Here is a 14,790-nt window from a genome sequence, read left to right as displayed (position 1 = left end):
ATGTATTTAGAAATACTTTCACTTTCACATTGATTCTTCTGTAAAACCTGAATCTTTCAGCAATCACTAATGGTTTAGGGTTTAAGTGCTTTTGTAAAATGTCCACAATGTCAGTAAAGGACTTGTTGGCTGGCTTCTCAGGTGCTATTAAACTCCTCAGCAGACTGTATATTTGGGCACCCATTACACTGAGTAAAACTGGAACCTTCTTGTCACCATCCACTGAATTAGGAGAAAGTTACAAATCTACTCTCTCAATGGGGGTAATTGCAAGTTGATTGCAGCAGGAAATTTTTTAGCAGTTGGGCAAAACCATGTGCACTGCAGGGGGGGCAGATATAACATTTGCAGAGAGAGTTAATTTGGTTGGGTTATTTTGTTTCTGTGCAGGGTAAATACTGGCTGCTTTATTTTTACACTGCAATTTAGATTGCAGATTGAACTCACCACACCCAAATCTAACTCTCTCTGCACATGTTATATCTGCCTCCCCTGCAGTGCACATGGTTTTGCCCAACTGCTAACAAAAATCCTGCTGCGATCAACTCAGAATTACCCCCAATATGTGTAGCCCAGTCCTCTATAGTACCATCAAATGCAGCTATTGTGCCAATATATCCTGACATTATTCCTGTATACTTTGTCCTACCTTCCTCAGAAAATGAAGATATAACTCACGTGCTCCTTTTATTCAAGTTAGGTGCCGCTGGCAGTCTGAATGAGTTGTTCCTGTTTGCACCCCACAATTGTGCTGTGTCAGCCCACTTGTGCTCCACTGATACCTGGAGCCATGCTGAAGAACAGTTTAATCCTTGTCGCCAGTGTTAAATCTGTTACTTATTTTTCAATAAGAGTTTTTAATGTAACCAGGACACAGGGAGTGTTGCATGCTTCTTTACTGGAGAAGAACAGGAAACTAAAGAACACAGAAATAGATTCATACACCAACTAATACAAATACAAAATAAGATCCGTTGTAACCTTCCACCAGAACACATATACAGCAATGGGAACTATATACACCACATGTTTAATATTCTTTTATACTCTGTTTGCCCTGTCAACAGGCATCACCTTTTCCCCAAATCTCCTCTCTCTCCCACCTCGCTTTTGCCATGTCATTTTATAATATTTACATACTTAAGTCATGAAGTGGTTCAGTTTTTGTTTTGTACTTTGTATTTTTTTATTTTGATCATCTGCCATTTTATCTGTAAAACCTTAATAGCATTTGAATAAGTCACCATACTTTTAATGCTATTTTTTCAAGTGTTTTTGTTACGTCTTCTTTTGGATTTGTACTACAGCATGAATCAATTAATTGTCATTGTATTAAGAAGCCTCCATGTTTTCATGTTAATGGATGGACAACACTATGCGTGGTCATGGCTTATTGGGGCGTGGCCTCATGTGTCTGTATGCTGGGAGGCCGAGCAGAGTGCCAGGAGGCAGAGCTGCTCAGCAAGCCCCTGTCTCCATGTGCCATGTGCCGGGCAGTCAAGCAGGGTGCTGGGAGGTTGCGCTACTCGGTCAGCCTGTCTCTCTGTGTGGCCGACCTGGCCCATTAGAGCATCAGCCACTTTTGCATTTTCCAGAAGTGCCAGATACGCATACACATAGATGGGAGTCCTGAACCAGAATCCTGCATAGGGCTCCATGACATCTTAATCCAGCTGTGTGTGTTTCTGACTGTCCTGTAAATATATCTGCCTGTCTGAGAGTGAGCCTACTTTCTATCACTGTAAAGCTGGGAATTCATGTGCAGATGAAACACCGGTCAGACAAACAGCCACTTAATTTTGCAGCCTGACACCCATCAGATATTTCAGTGTATGGTCACACAATATCTGCTTTCATCCACTGTAGAGGAGGTATTCCCCCGCTCTTCCCCGGTGAAGGAACTATGGAAATGTCCGTCGGTTGGCCGCGGCAGGGCCTACACTGCCCGATGCGGCCGACTTTCAACTTAGAAAATATCGCATGGGACGGATATGCCGGATGATCCTATCGTTTTGGATCACTCACACGCATACACTGTACAACTATCTGGCTGATCTGCTGATATGGGGCTGATTGGCAAGAATAATAAGTAGTGTGTATGTGCAGCAATCCTCATTGTGCCTCTCTGTCCTGCTAATGTGTCTGTCTGACCTGTGATCCTGTCTTTTATCACTGTCGGTGTATATACCTCAGCCGTGTTTGTGTTCCTGTCTGTCCTGTCAGTGACTCTGTTTCTCAGTCCTGTCTGTGTGTCCTACAGTTCTTTCAGTAGCCACTGCACAAGCTACAGTAGGGTGCTTTTATGATGAAGAGTCACTGTCCACTGCCAAGCATGGTAAATGTGTAATCTCAGCTGTGATTGTACAGTATACTTGTAAGTTTACAGTAATTATTCGAAGGCATGAAACACACTAAGGGGCAGATTTATTTATTCAGATGCAGATGGGATGTGATAAAATCACCCTAATCCGCAATGCGATAATTGAATACATTGCAGGGATGTATCAATTATCACATGCAGGGACAGAGCTTAAGAGAAAGCTCTGTCCCTGCAAATCCTCTCCGCAGCTTTCTCAATACATTTTTTTTAAATACCCTGTGTATGTGCTGCGTATGCAAAGCTGCTGACACCCCCCCCCCCACCGCTGGTTAGCACCTCCCCCTGCCCTTTGCACTTACCTGGTGATCAGTGACCAGGTGCGCTCCTCCAACTCCACAGAGAGAGAGATGGAGAGAGAGATAGATAGACAGGATGAGAGAGACAGAGGGATAGAGATGGAGGGAGACAGACACAGGGAGAGAGAGTGACAGACAGGCAGAAACAGGGAGAGACAGACATGTAGAGAGAGAGGGAGATGACATGGAGAGAGTGACATGGGGAGGGAGAGAGACTGACATTTAAAGTGACTCAGAAATGGACACATGAAGAGAGTCAGACACAGGGAGAGAGATGGAGAGAGAGACACAGGGAGAGAGACAGACACATGGATAGAGATGTAGAGAGAGACAGATAGACAGGGTGAGAAAGAGACACAGGGGGAGAGATGGAGACAGAGAGAGACAGCATGCAAGCCACGAAGCTGTTGCAGAGTCACTTCCTGCTTCCTCACCTGTCCAGCTCTGTCTCTGTCTCAAAGGCCCATGGGAACTGTCTGAGAGGAGCTGGCCGGGTGAGGAAGTCACTCTGCAGCTCCCCCTATGTTTAGTCAGCCCTGCCTCCATGTAAGTCTAAAGAGGCTGCAATCTGCACACACAGCCTGTCTTGCCGCCCGGACTGAGGCTTCCAGGTACTCCCCCCCCCCCCCTCCATGTGCGTATGGCACCACACGCCGTGAAGAAAGTGAAAGTAAACTACAGCTCCCAGCAACCCTTCCTGCCAGGTGCTCCCGACAGCAAGGGCTGCTGGGAGCTGTAGTTTATTTTCACTTCTTCATTGCAGTGCCGAACACCGGCGCCTGTTCCTGCCTACTGCGCGATCCTCCAGCCAAGGTGATGCCACTACTAAGTGAGTCCACCCATTGGCTGAGGGTGGCACTGCCAAACGGCGCCCCCTTCTCGGCTGGCGCCCCTGGCGAGTCCCATCCTGGCCAATGGGTAGATACACCCCTGCCCTAGGAACCCATGAAAACATAAAAAACAATAACATTTTAGTTACAGCCTAGGTAAGCAGAATTGACCACAAGATGGACACAACATAAACTATGGTAAATTTATCTTGCTGCATATTTACAGCAGTTCTGAACATAACTGAAGCACAATTTTATAAACAGAAAATATACAGCCACCTGCACCCCAGGACTGCAGCTTAGTCCACACCTAGGAGCACCAATCCTTTTACCAATACAATTATAACAAAAAGATGGTCTAAAAGCGCAAATTCTTAAAATAATCTGTTATATGTTTCTGCTTTCCCCTCCGATGGAGTAAATTGCCATCTCAGGAGGCAAGCAGAGAGAACAACACACTCTAGTTATATATACTGTACTTCTTGTGTTCACTTCTATACATGGGTTCTCCATAGTTGACTCGCCTAATCACAGTAAGATGCGTTCCCATAAAGGTATCTTTAATTCAATCTAACAGGTTTACGCGCACAGCATGGAGACAAATTCTGACCAATACAGCCCCCTTAGGTTAAAGCTCACCTGTGCACAGGTGTAGACGATCACATAAAGGTTTCTTCGTATATGTTCAGAGTGCTCCTTTCCTCCTCAAACACTGGTCTCTCAATGGTATATCAGGTAAAAGATCCAGCAACTCCTTTCAATCAAAATTTTAATATTTATTCCACATCCAAAACAAGTTAAAAGCATATATAATCAATGTATAAAAAAGGGTCCCCAAGAGACACCCTATGCAGATATGAACCCAGAAGAACAGTACTGCTTCTTCTCACCCGGTCTGAGTGGGGCAGAGCAGTCTCCACAAGATGGTAAGCAAAAATCAGGTCCACAAGTGCAATGGGCTCCTCTTCTCCACCAATGCGTTTCTGACAATTGTCCTTCCTTCCTCAGGGTCCTGAATTAGTGTAAAGCCCGGCATGCCTGCGAGTTCCATTTTAAATCTTCACATCCAACCTGCTGGGAAGCGACAGCTTACAAAAGCTGTCACTTTGTAAGTAAAGCAGTTTATCGGTCCATGATGCCATCTAAAATTAAGCTCATCTTCTTATTTTTTGGTTCCACTGATGTGGCTGCAGACCCAGAAAGCTCCAGGCTGGAGGCCCTCTCTCACCACTTTCCCAACACAAAATGGTGCCATCATGTTGACTGAGTAGTATATAAACATATTGCAAAGTCCAAGGAAAGTGACATTTTGCCTGGCTTTAAGATCCAAGATAACTGGAAGATTTCAAATCAATCAGTATCTCAGTTCAGGGAGGGCTTCAGCACTCTCTTCTATGTTACATTTTGAAGTTTCCATATATAATTCATCACTCACCATCAGGGCTGGACCAAGCTTATTTTTTTCAGTAAGCAAAAATCAATTTTGGCGCCCCTTGATGGGATACATTTTCTAAAGGCGTGCCACAAAAAGGGGTGTGGTCTTACAAGAAATGGGTGTGGCTGCACAATTGTACTCCCCTTGGTACAGGGTGGTAATTGGTGACAGGGAGATAGTAGGTAACTGGTGAGGCAGGGGTGACAGGGAAATAGTGGGTGACTGAGGCAGGGTTGACGGAGAAAGTGGGCGACTGAGGCAGGGGTGACAGCGAGACAATGGGTGACTGAGGCAGGGGTGACAGGGAGATAGTGGGTGACTGAGGCAGGGGTGACAGGGAGATAGTAGGTAACTGGTGAGGCAGGGGTGACAGGTAGATAGTGGGTGACTGAGGCAGGGTTGACGGAGAAAGTGGGCGACTGAGGCAGGGGTGACAGCGAGACAATGGGTGACTGAGGCAGGGGTGACAGGGAGATAGTGGGTGACTGAGGCAGGGGTGACAGGGAGATAGTGGGTGACTGAGGCAGGGGTGACAGGGAGAGAGTGAGTGACATGTAATGGAAGAAGAAAATCCCAATTATACCGGCGCAGAGGTGCAGGTGACGGTGCACAATGACAGTGCTGCCACTACTGAGGGCACAGGAGACACGACCACTACACCACGTGTGTGGCTGGCAGTGGGGAAGGGAGCACCATTCTGGTACAGATGCATACGAGAGCACCCTGTATAAGCGCCAGTTAACCCATCCACTGACCAAGCACTGACCAACACAGACATATCTTACCAGGTGACGAAGGCGCCTGTGTATGGTCACACTCTCCCCAAGGATGACATCCAGGTGGCGGAGCTGCAGCCAGATGAGGACGCTGAAGCGCAGTGAGGACAGGGGGGTGATAGCCAGTATCTGAGAGGCCAAGTCAGGTGCTCGTGACAGCCGCTTCTTCCGGGACTCATCAGCCACTTCGCACGTGTGACAGTTTGGCTGGTCTCTAGCACAGGGAGGGTGGAGGCTGGAGCAACAAATTCCGCTGTCCGGTGCGGCTGCGTGCGATCAGGGCAGACGAGTGGGGTGGGTCACAGAGCATCCTCACACTGCTAGGTACAGGCCAGTCACCCCGCCTCCTCCCCCCAGTGAAGCAGAGAAGCGGTGTTCAGGGCGGCCGCCGTGGCGCAGTAGAGAGAGTGTCACGGTGACTTACTGTCTGCAGCAGCGCCCTCTACTGCCTGGCGCTCAACGCAGCTGCATAACCTGCTCACCATAGTAAGAAAGAAGGTGTGCTATAACCTTAAGCCAGATTTTCCCAAACTCGACTAGTACAGTGAAGGGTAAGGATAGCAATGCTTGAATCCAGATAGTTAAATCAAATTGACTGAGGTACTAATTAAGTCACCTGCGCTCAAGCATGTATAGCCTTAAAACCTGGACTGTAATGGCGGAGTTTAGGAAACTCTCTGCCTTAAGCTATCCATTCTGCCTGTGTAACAATGAATTCAGAGGAAATTTGCTGCAACCACCTGTATGGCAGACTGTGACCTTTGGGATTGTGGCAATCCAGAATCAAGATTATTTGCAGGGAAATTATCTACATGGGCTGGGATACAGTGGGCTATTAATTGAGAGGAAGGATGGCAAATGAGTAGCAGGCTGGGGGAGAAAGAACATTACATGCAGGGAGAATATGAATTACAGGACGAAGAAATTATTCATACTTGCTTCCTCTCCAGGATTCTGCGGGAGACACCCCGGTGTCTCGGGGGGTGTATTATGGCTTACCGGCGGTCAGGAGACCGCTGGTCAGTTTACCGATGCCGGGATCCTGGCAGCATACCGACGCCGGGATCCCGGCGGGGAGGGGCGAGTACAGCAAGCCCCTTGTGGGCTCACTGCGCTCGCCACGCTGCGGGCTCGGTGGTAACCTGCGGTCGCCACGGGTTCTGTTCCCACTCTATGGGTGTCGTGGACACCCACGAGTGGAAATAGTCCCTGTTGGTCGGCATGCCGACCATCGGGGTAGTGAGGGGTCGGGATGGTGGAGGAGGTCATGTGACTGTCGGTCTCCCGACCGCCGGTCACATGAATACCACCCATCTCGGGTAATCCCCCGCATTCCCGGAAGAGTGGGCTCTAGAGTTAGAAGAGTGATTTCCTGATTTAGTGCCTAATTCATGTTTGATGCAAATATAATTGCAGTAGTGATTTCCTAGGCTACGGAGCTGCTAATGTTAGCGAAGCTGTCGCCCAGTAATGAAAAGAGACGCCCATCTGAGCCATCGCAAACTTATTCGGAATTGCGTACACATTCACAGCCTATACGCAAAAACAAGGAACATTGGGGCTAAGGGTTGGTCTACTGCTATGCAGACTGGACACAGCAGTAGCAACTCAGACGCCATGTTTTCATACGTACGAGCTCGCAGCTGACACCAGATATACTCCCCGAAAATGGCTCTGACATGCCTGCAGTTCCCAACCACCCCCCATAAACTCCTGGTTAACGCCTCCAAACAGTCAGTTCCTGTCAATCACTTTTCCATGAAATCCTTATTACGAGCCAGATCACAGTGGCACCTTCGCGCATTGCGACTGTGGCGGTCTGACGATAATCGCCCTGTTTCGAGATAATTGGCCATTGCATAGAAACATGATTTTAGGCCCACAGTCCTGCACAGCCTGACAGTGGGGGTCATTGCGAGTTGTTCGCTCGGTAAAAATCTTCGCATCGCAGCGATTTTCCGCTTAATGCGCATGCGCAATGTCCGCACTGCGACTGCGCCAAGTAAATTTGCTATGCAGTTAGGATTTTTACTCACGGCTTTTTCATCGTTCTGGCGATCGTAATGTGATTGACAGGAAATGGGTGTTACTGGGCGGAAACAGGCCGTTTTATGGGCGTGTGGGAAAAAACGCTACCGTTTCCGGAAAAAACGCAGGAGTGGCCGGAGAAACGGAGGAGTGTCTGGGCGAACGCTGGGTGTGTTTGTGACGTCAAACCAGGAACGACAAGCAGTGAAATGATCGCAGATGCCGAGTAAGTCTGGAGCTACTCAGAAACTGCTACGAGGTGTGTAATCGCAATATTGCGAATACATCGTTCGCAATTATAAGATGCTAAGATTCACTCCCAGTAGGCGGCGGCTTAGCGTGTGCAATACTGCTAAAATCGCCTTGCGAGCGAACAACTCGGAATGACCCCCAGTGTATGTCTCCATCATGCTGCTCTGCTCTGCAATGCAACAAATATACATTTTGTGAGTTTTGCTATTTTACCAACCTATGGCGTTCACCATTACTTTCTTGTCTGATGTACAGCGCTGCAAGTGTGCGGGTACGGGTGGGTACAGCGTACCCTTAAGAATTTCACGCTGCCGAGCCGCCACTCCCTCTCTCCCCTGCTGCTGCTCACCGCGCCGCTGCCACCTTAAATTCGGCGCCGGCCCATGATCACAGAACGGCGCCTAATTGAAGGTAGACACTGATGGACAGGAGAGGCGCAGGCTGTGCTCTCCTCCCCTCACATACAGGAAGCAGCAGGGGAAGGGGAGGCATGTGTACCTGGCACTTGGGGCATATCTGGCACTGCGGGGACTTATGTATCTGGCACTGGGGGCATATCTGGCACTGGGGGGCATTTCTGTATCTGGCACTGGGGCATATCTGGCACTGGGGCATCTCTGTCTCTGGCACTGGGGGCATACCTAGCACTGGGGGCATCTCTGTATCTGGCACTGGGGGCATATCTGGCACTGGGGGGCATTTCTGTATCTGGCACTGGGGGGCATATCTGGCACTGGGGGACATTTATGTATCTGGCACTGGGGGGCATTTCTGTATCTGGCACTGGGGGGGCAATGTATATCTGACACAGTGGGGGCATTTGTGTATCTGGCACTGTGAGGCAATGTATGTCTGGCACTCTGGGGGCATTTGTGAATCGTACTGTGGGCAATGTGTATCTGGCACTGTGAGGCAATGTATATCTGGCACTCTGGGGGCATTTGTGTATCTGGCACTGTGGGGCAATGTGTATCTGGCACTGTGAGGCAATGTATATCTGGCACTCTGGGGGCATTTGTGTATCTGGCACTGTGAGGCAATGTATATCTGGCACTCTGGGGGCATTTGTGTATCTGGCACTGTGGGGCAATGTGTATCTGGCACTGTGAGGCAATGTATATCTGGCACTCTGGGGGCATTTTTGTATCTGGCACTGTGGGGCAATGTAAATCTGGCACTCTGGGGGCATTTGTGTATCTGGCACTGTGTGGCAAAGTGTATCTGGCACTGTGAGGCAAAGTATATCTGGCACTCTGGAGGCATTTGTGTATCTGGCACTGTGGGGCAATGTGTATCTGGCACTGTGGGGCAATGTATATCTGGCACCGTGGGGCAATGTATATCTGGCACTGTGGGGCAACGTGTATCTGGCACTATTGGGGTCATATGTGTACCTGCCCCCCATATGTGTATCACGCCCCCATTTTATTTAGCCACGCCACATGTGGCATTTGGCCACACCCAGAGGCAATGTGTATCTGGCACTCTGGGGGCATTTGTGTATCTGGCACTGTGGGGCAATGTGTATCTGGCACTGTGGGGCAATGTATATCTGCCACTGTGGGGCAATGTATATCTGGCACTGTGGGGCAACATGTATCTGGCACTATTGGGGTCATATGTGTATCTGCCCCCCATATGTGTATCACGCCCCCATTTTCTTTGACCACGCCCCATGTGGCATTTAGTCACATCCATTTTTGGGCACTGGCACTGTGAGGCAATGTGTATCTGGCACTCTGGGGGTATTTGTGTATCTGGCACTGTGGGGCAATGTGTATCTGGCACTGTGGGGTAATGTATATCTGGCACTGTGGGGCAATGTATATCTGGCACTGTGGGGCAACATGTATCTGGCACTATTGGGGTCATATTTGTATTTGCCCCCCATATCTGTATCACGCCCCCATTTTCATTGGCCACGCCCCATGTGGCATTTGGCCACACCCATTTCTCACAGTACCTGTGAGACATTTTTTCTACTTGCACCACTGCTGATGTATATGAAACACTTCACACTACCTTTCAGTCACAAATAGATGTCACCAACACTATGACCCCAGCAGGAATATGTGTTCTCTGTAAAAGAGATATGGAGCACAGATGTCTGGGTTCATCAGTAGTGCCAGGTGCCATCTGTGTAATGTTACCATTCTCTGTTATACCCTTTAACAATGTGATTTTCTACTAGACTTGACCTAGATATATTTTCATTACTGTACTATACATAACTATTTCTTGATTATTACAGAATCTACAGAGACATTAGAAGACGTAGGACCTTGCATGTCAGAATGTCCAGGTAGGTACTGTATACATCTTCTATAACAGGTGCAGCCCAGTAAATACATTTCCATATTAGGTACTGTACTTGGGTCATTCCTTATTCCTTCTCGATAATTTTACTCTGATTTCCTGGGCACTGTGCTTAGAGAGTAGTTGTGATATTGGTGGTCTCTCTGTTGCTTTAGTACTGAGCAGATAGTAATTCTGAACATTAATACGTCATTACTTACGTCTAATAAACAAATGCAATAAAACACTGTGTAGAAAGACTGCTAATATCCAAGTAAGGCTGATATTACTGCATTGCTTTGGACTGAGGGGATAATTCAGAGCTGATCGTAGAATTTAGCACATCTACGATCAGATTCTCAGACATGCGGGAGGACGCCCAGCACAGGGCTAGGCCTTCCCGCATGTCAGGCCCTAACCCCCCCCCTGCAAGGCTGCAAAAGCATTGCACAGCGGCGATGCTTTTGTACCTGCTGAGTAGCCCCCTGCCAGTGCAGCTCCTGCATGCTAGCAGTCAGCTACCTGCCGCGTCCTGGGTCCCAGCGGCTGCGTGTGATGTCACGCAGCTGCCGTGACCCACCGCCGCAATGGTCCGGACATACCCGGCCAACGGCGTTCTAATGCCATTGGCACGCCTCCTCCCACCCTGCAACCGCCTCTTCCTGTCAATCAGGCAGAAGCAATCGCAGCCCTGAGATGATGTTAGCATCTCACAGGGATCCCGGGGAGCAAGGGGCGCACTCTGCAAAGGGCTTCAGACTGCGAACGCTGCCGCCGATGTTATATATAGCCAGTGAAACAATGCATTTTATTTTTCACACAGAATATGAAAGGGTCTGTATACAGAGATAAATCACAGACCACATAAATGCAGTTTCAAGTTTGATGGGGCTCCAGTGTGTCCTGGATTTACCAATACAGTACTTTGTTCTCCAACCTGGCATCTTTCATAATATTTACATTCCCATAATTGGAATAGGTCCCTATAACTGTTTCAGTTCATTTGGCACACATAACATGTGTGGGGGTACTGGTATTGTACAGCTGCAGCACTCCTAACAGCACATGAAAGATAAACACCAGTGACAGCCAGGACAGCACCCCTAACATCACAGGGACACCACAGTGACAGCATAGCACTCCTAGAGAGCACACACTGACCCCACCCGATGCCACCACCCACAGAGAGAGACAGAGGTCTATCTCCCTCACTCTCCAAGTCCGGAGTGAAAATGATGGCGACGCACGGCTGTTTATATGGGATCCAAACTGCGAGAATCCGACAGCGGGATGATGATGTTTTGCCTCGTTCTGGTTTCCGAGTCTGGCGGGAAGTCCCGAGCCAGGGTCGGTTCCCAGCTCGGATCGTGAAGTTCGGGGAGATTCAGGTCTCTGGAAACGGAACCCGCTCATCTCTAATTGGAATGTTTTTCTGGGCCTAGGATTCTGGTTGTTTTTTAAGCAGAGAGAAGAACCACATGAAACATTAATGCATACTGAGTGTATACCAACCTTTCTCAAACTAAGCTATCACAATAAGTGTAGGCAAAGGAAAGGCTCAATTGGGATGTTTGATGGGAATCACTACAGTATATTACCAGACTCGATAGGGAGTTGTGTATCTACAATGGGTACACTGTGCTGAATCAAGGAGTCTCATGGTAAAACCATGCATTTAACTCGCTTTCTTCACAAATATGGTGTCAATGCAGAAGACAGCAAAGACTCTGGCATCAAAGGGTCGAATCAAGGAGTGCTATGCTGAATCAAGAAGTCTCACGGTAGCAAGCATGCATTTATCTTGCTTTCTTCACAAATATCAATATCAATGCAGAAGACAGCAAATACTCTGGCGTCAATGGGTGACAAAGGGACAGAGTGCCTAGACTGCCTACACAAGGAGCACCATAAATACAGTTACAAGAAAAAGTATGTGAACCATTTGGAAATTCCTGGATTTGTGCATAAATTGGTCATAAAATGTGTTTTGATCTTCATCTAAGTCACAACAATAGACAAACACAGTCTGCTGAAACTAATACTACACAAACAATTATATATTCTCATGTTTTTATTGAACACACTATGTAAACATTCACAGTGCAGGGTGGACAAAGTATGTGAACCCCTAGGCTAATGACTTCTCCAAGAGCTAATTTGAGTCAGGAGTCAGCCAACCTGGAGTCCAATCAATGAGACGAGAGTGAAGGTGTTGGTTAAAGCTGTCCTGCCCTATAAAAAACACACCAGTTTTGAGTTTGCAATTCTCAAGAAGCATTCCCTGATGGGAATGCCTTTTCTGTGATGCCTCACAGAAAAGAGCTCTCAGAAGACCTACAATTAAGAATTGTTGACTTGCATAATGCTGGAAAGGGTTACAAAAGTAACTCTAAAAGCCTTGATGTTCATCAGTCCACGGTAAGACAAATTGTCTATTAATGGAGAAAGTTCAGCACTGTTGCTACTCTCCCTAGGACTGGGCGTCCTGTAAAGATGACTGCAAGAGCACAGCGCAGAATGCTCAATGAGGTGAAGAAGAATCCTAGAGTGTCAGCTAAAGACTTACAGAAATCTCTGGCACATGCTAACATCTCTGTTGACGAATCTACCATACGTAAAACACTGAACAAGAATGGAGTTCATGGGAGGATAAAATGAACATTGCTGCACGTTTGAAGCTTGCAGAAGAGCACCTCAATTTTCCACAGCACTACTGGCAAAATATTCTGTGGACAGATGAAACCAAAGTTGAGTTGTTTGAAAGGAACACACAACACTATGTGTGGAGAAAAAAAGGCACAGCACACCAACATCAAAACCTCATCCCAACTACTAGTATGGTGGAGGGGGCATCATGGTTTGGGGCTGCAGTGCTGCCTCAGGGCCTGGACAGATTGCTATCATTGACGGAAAATGAAATCCCAAGTTTAGCAAGACATTTTGCAGGAGAACTTAAGGCCATCTGTCCACCAATTGAAGCTCAACAGAAGAGGGTGATGCAACAGAACAACGACCCAAAGCACAGAAGTAGATCAACAGCAGAATGGCTTCAACAGAAGAAAATACGCCTTCTGGAGTGACCTCAACCCGATTGAGATGCTGTGGTATGACCTCAAGAGAGCGATTCACACCAGACTACCCAAGAATTTTACTGTACTGAAACAATTTTGTAAAGAGGAGTGGTCCAAAATTTCCCCTGACCGTTGTGCAGGTCTTATATGCAACTATAGGAAACATTTGGTTGAAGTTGTTGCTGCCAAAGGAGGGTCAACCAGTTATTAAATCCAAGGGTTCACATACTTTGTCCACCCTGCACTGTGAATGTTTACATGGTGTGTTCAATAAAAACATGAAAAGATATAATTGCTTGTGTGGTATAAGTTTCAGCAGACTATGTTTGTCTATTGTTGTGACTTAGATGAAGATCAGAACACATTTTATGACCAATTTATGCACAAATCCAGGAATTTCCAAAGGGTTCACGTACTTTTTCTTGCAACTGTATGGCGTTATGACTGTGCAGAAGACAGCTTCCAAAAATAGTGCTGTAAATACAGTGTTAGTAGCTGTGCGGAAGACAGCTAAGACTCTGGCATTGATGGGCAGTAAGAGAACTGAGTGCCCAGACTGCCACCACAAAGAACTCCTTAAGTATGTCCGCAGTGGCTGCGCAAAAGACAGCAATGATTCTGGCATTAATGGGCGGTAAGGAGACTGAATGTCTAGACTGTCTCTACAAAGAGCACAGTAAATATGGCATTTGTGGCAGCACAGAAGACAGTAAAGACCCTCCCTAGGCATCAATAGACGGTAAGGGTGCTCTGACTGCATCCACAAAGAGCACCAAAAATATTATCTTTTCTCTTATCTGCTGAAGTGCCAGCACCAAATTTTTGAGCGGGATAGGGCCATGCAAATATCTTGCATTTGGGTCCCTTTATTTCCTAAAACCCCTTTAGTTTGTAGACCATTTCCCCCCGAAAACCAGGAGGGCTATTTGTTGAAAATAAACATTTCCCATAGACCCATTCCATAACACCAAAAAGCCTGTGGTTGCCTTTTTGACTAGTGTAAAACCAATTCATTCACAGGACAGTCAAAGCAGTATTATTTCCACATCTCTAACTTTGGCTGATAGAGAGTCCTGGTGCTTTCCCATATTGTATTTGTGCTTCTGGACATTTTTCTTAGAAAAAAAACGTTTTTGTCCTCTATGACATTGTAGCGGCTGTGGTCGTATTTCAGCATAAAATGGGAATAAAATCTCTCTCTCTAGTTCCTTTTTTTCCTGTCAAAGGGAAATTAATGAATTCCAAGACATCTCCATGTTGTCTCCATATAAATGAGTAACATATGTGAATCTTCAGTCAGTTTGTCTACAAACCTAAAAAATCCTTTCAGAACATCTGCATTTATTGTAAACTATTTCCACTTCGCTGATTAACTTGTTTACAGAAAGTGTATTTTTTTTACACTCCTAATGTATCAATGAAAGTCG

The 14,790-nt window shown here is 47.0% G+C and overlaps 2 protein-coding genes across 2 annotated transcripts in view; one reads left to right on the top strand and one right to left on the bottom strand.

Annotated features, from left to right (window-relative positions):
* Window positions 1-979, bottom strand: part of LOC134943637 (uncharacterized) — a 235,073-nt gene extending 234,094 nt beyond the window's left edge. Inside the window, exon 1 of the mRNA XM_063932373.1 lies at window positions 679-979. The gene's annotated coding sequence lies outside the window, so the exon portion shown is untranslated. The remainder of the gene's footprint in view (window positions 1-678) is intronic.
* Window positions 980-4,362: 3,383 nt separating this feature from the next.
* The window catches only part of LOC134944150 (vitellogenin-like), a 162,132-nt gene continuing 151,704 nt past the window's right edge, over window positions 4,363-14,790 (top strand). Inside the window, exons 1-2 of the mRNA XM_063932731.1 lie at window positions 4,363-4,432; window positions 10,249-10,299. Of these exons, the coding sequence (XP_063788801.1) occupies window positions 4,363-4,432; window positions 10,249-10,299 (121 nt within the window). The remainder of the gene's footprint in view (window positions 4,433-10,248; window positions 10,300-14,790) is intronic.

The sequence above is a fragment of the Pseudophryne corroboree genome, chromosome 7 (assembly GCF_028390025.1).
Source record: "Pseudophryne corroboree isolate aPseCor3 chromosome 7, aPseCor3.hap2, whole genome shotgun sequence".
Taxonomy (NCBI): domain Eukaryota; kingdom Metazoa; phylum Chordata; class Amphibia; order Anura; family Myobatrachidae; genus Pseudophryne; species Pseudophryne corroboree.
The sequence above is the reverse complement of the archived record's forward strand: the minus strand, read 5'-3'. Positions and strand labels throughout refer to the sequence as shown.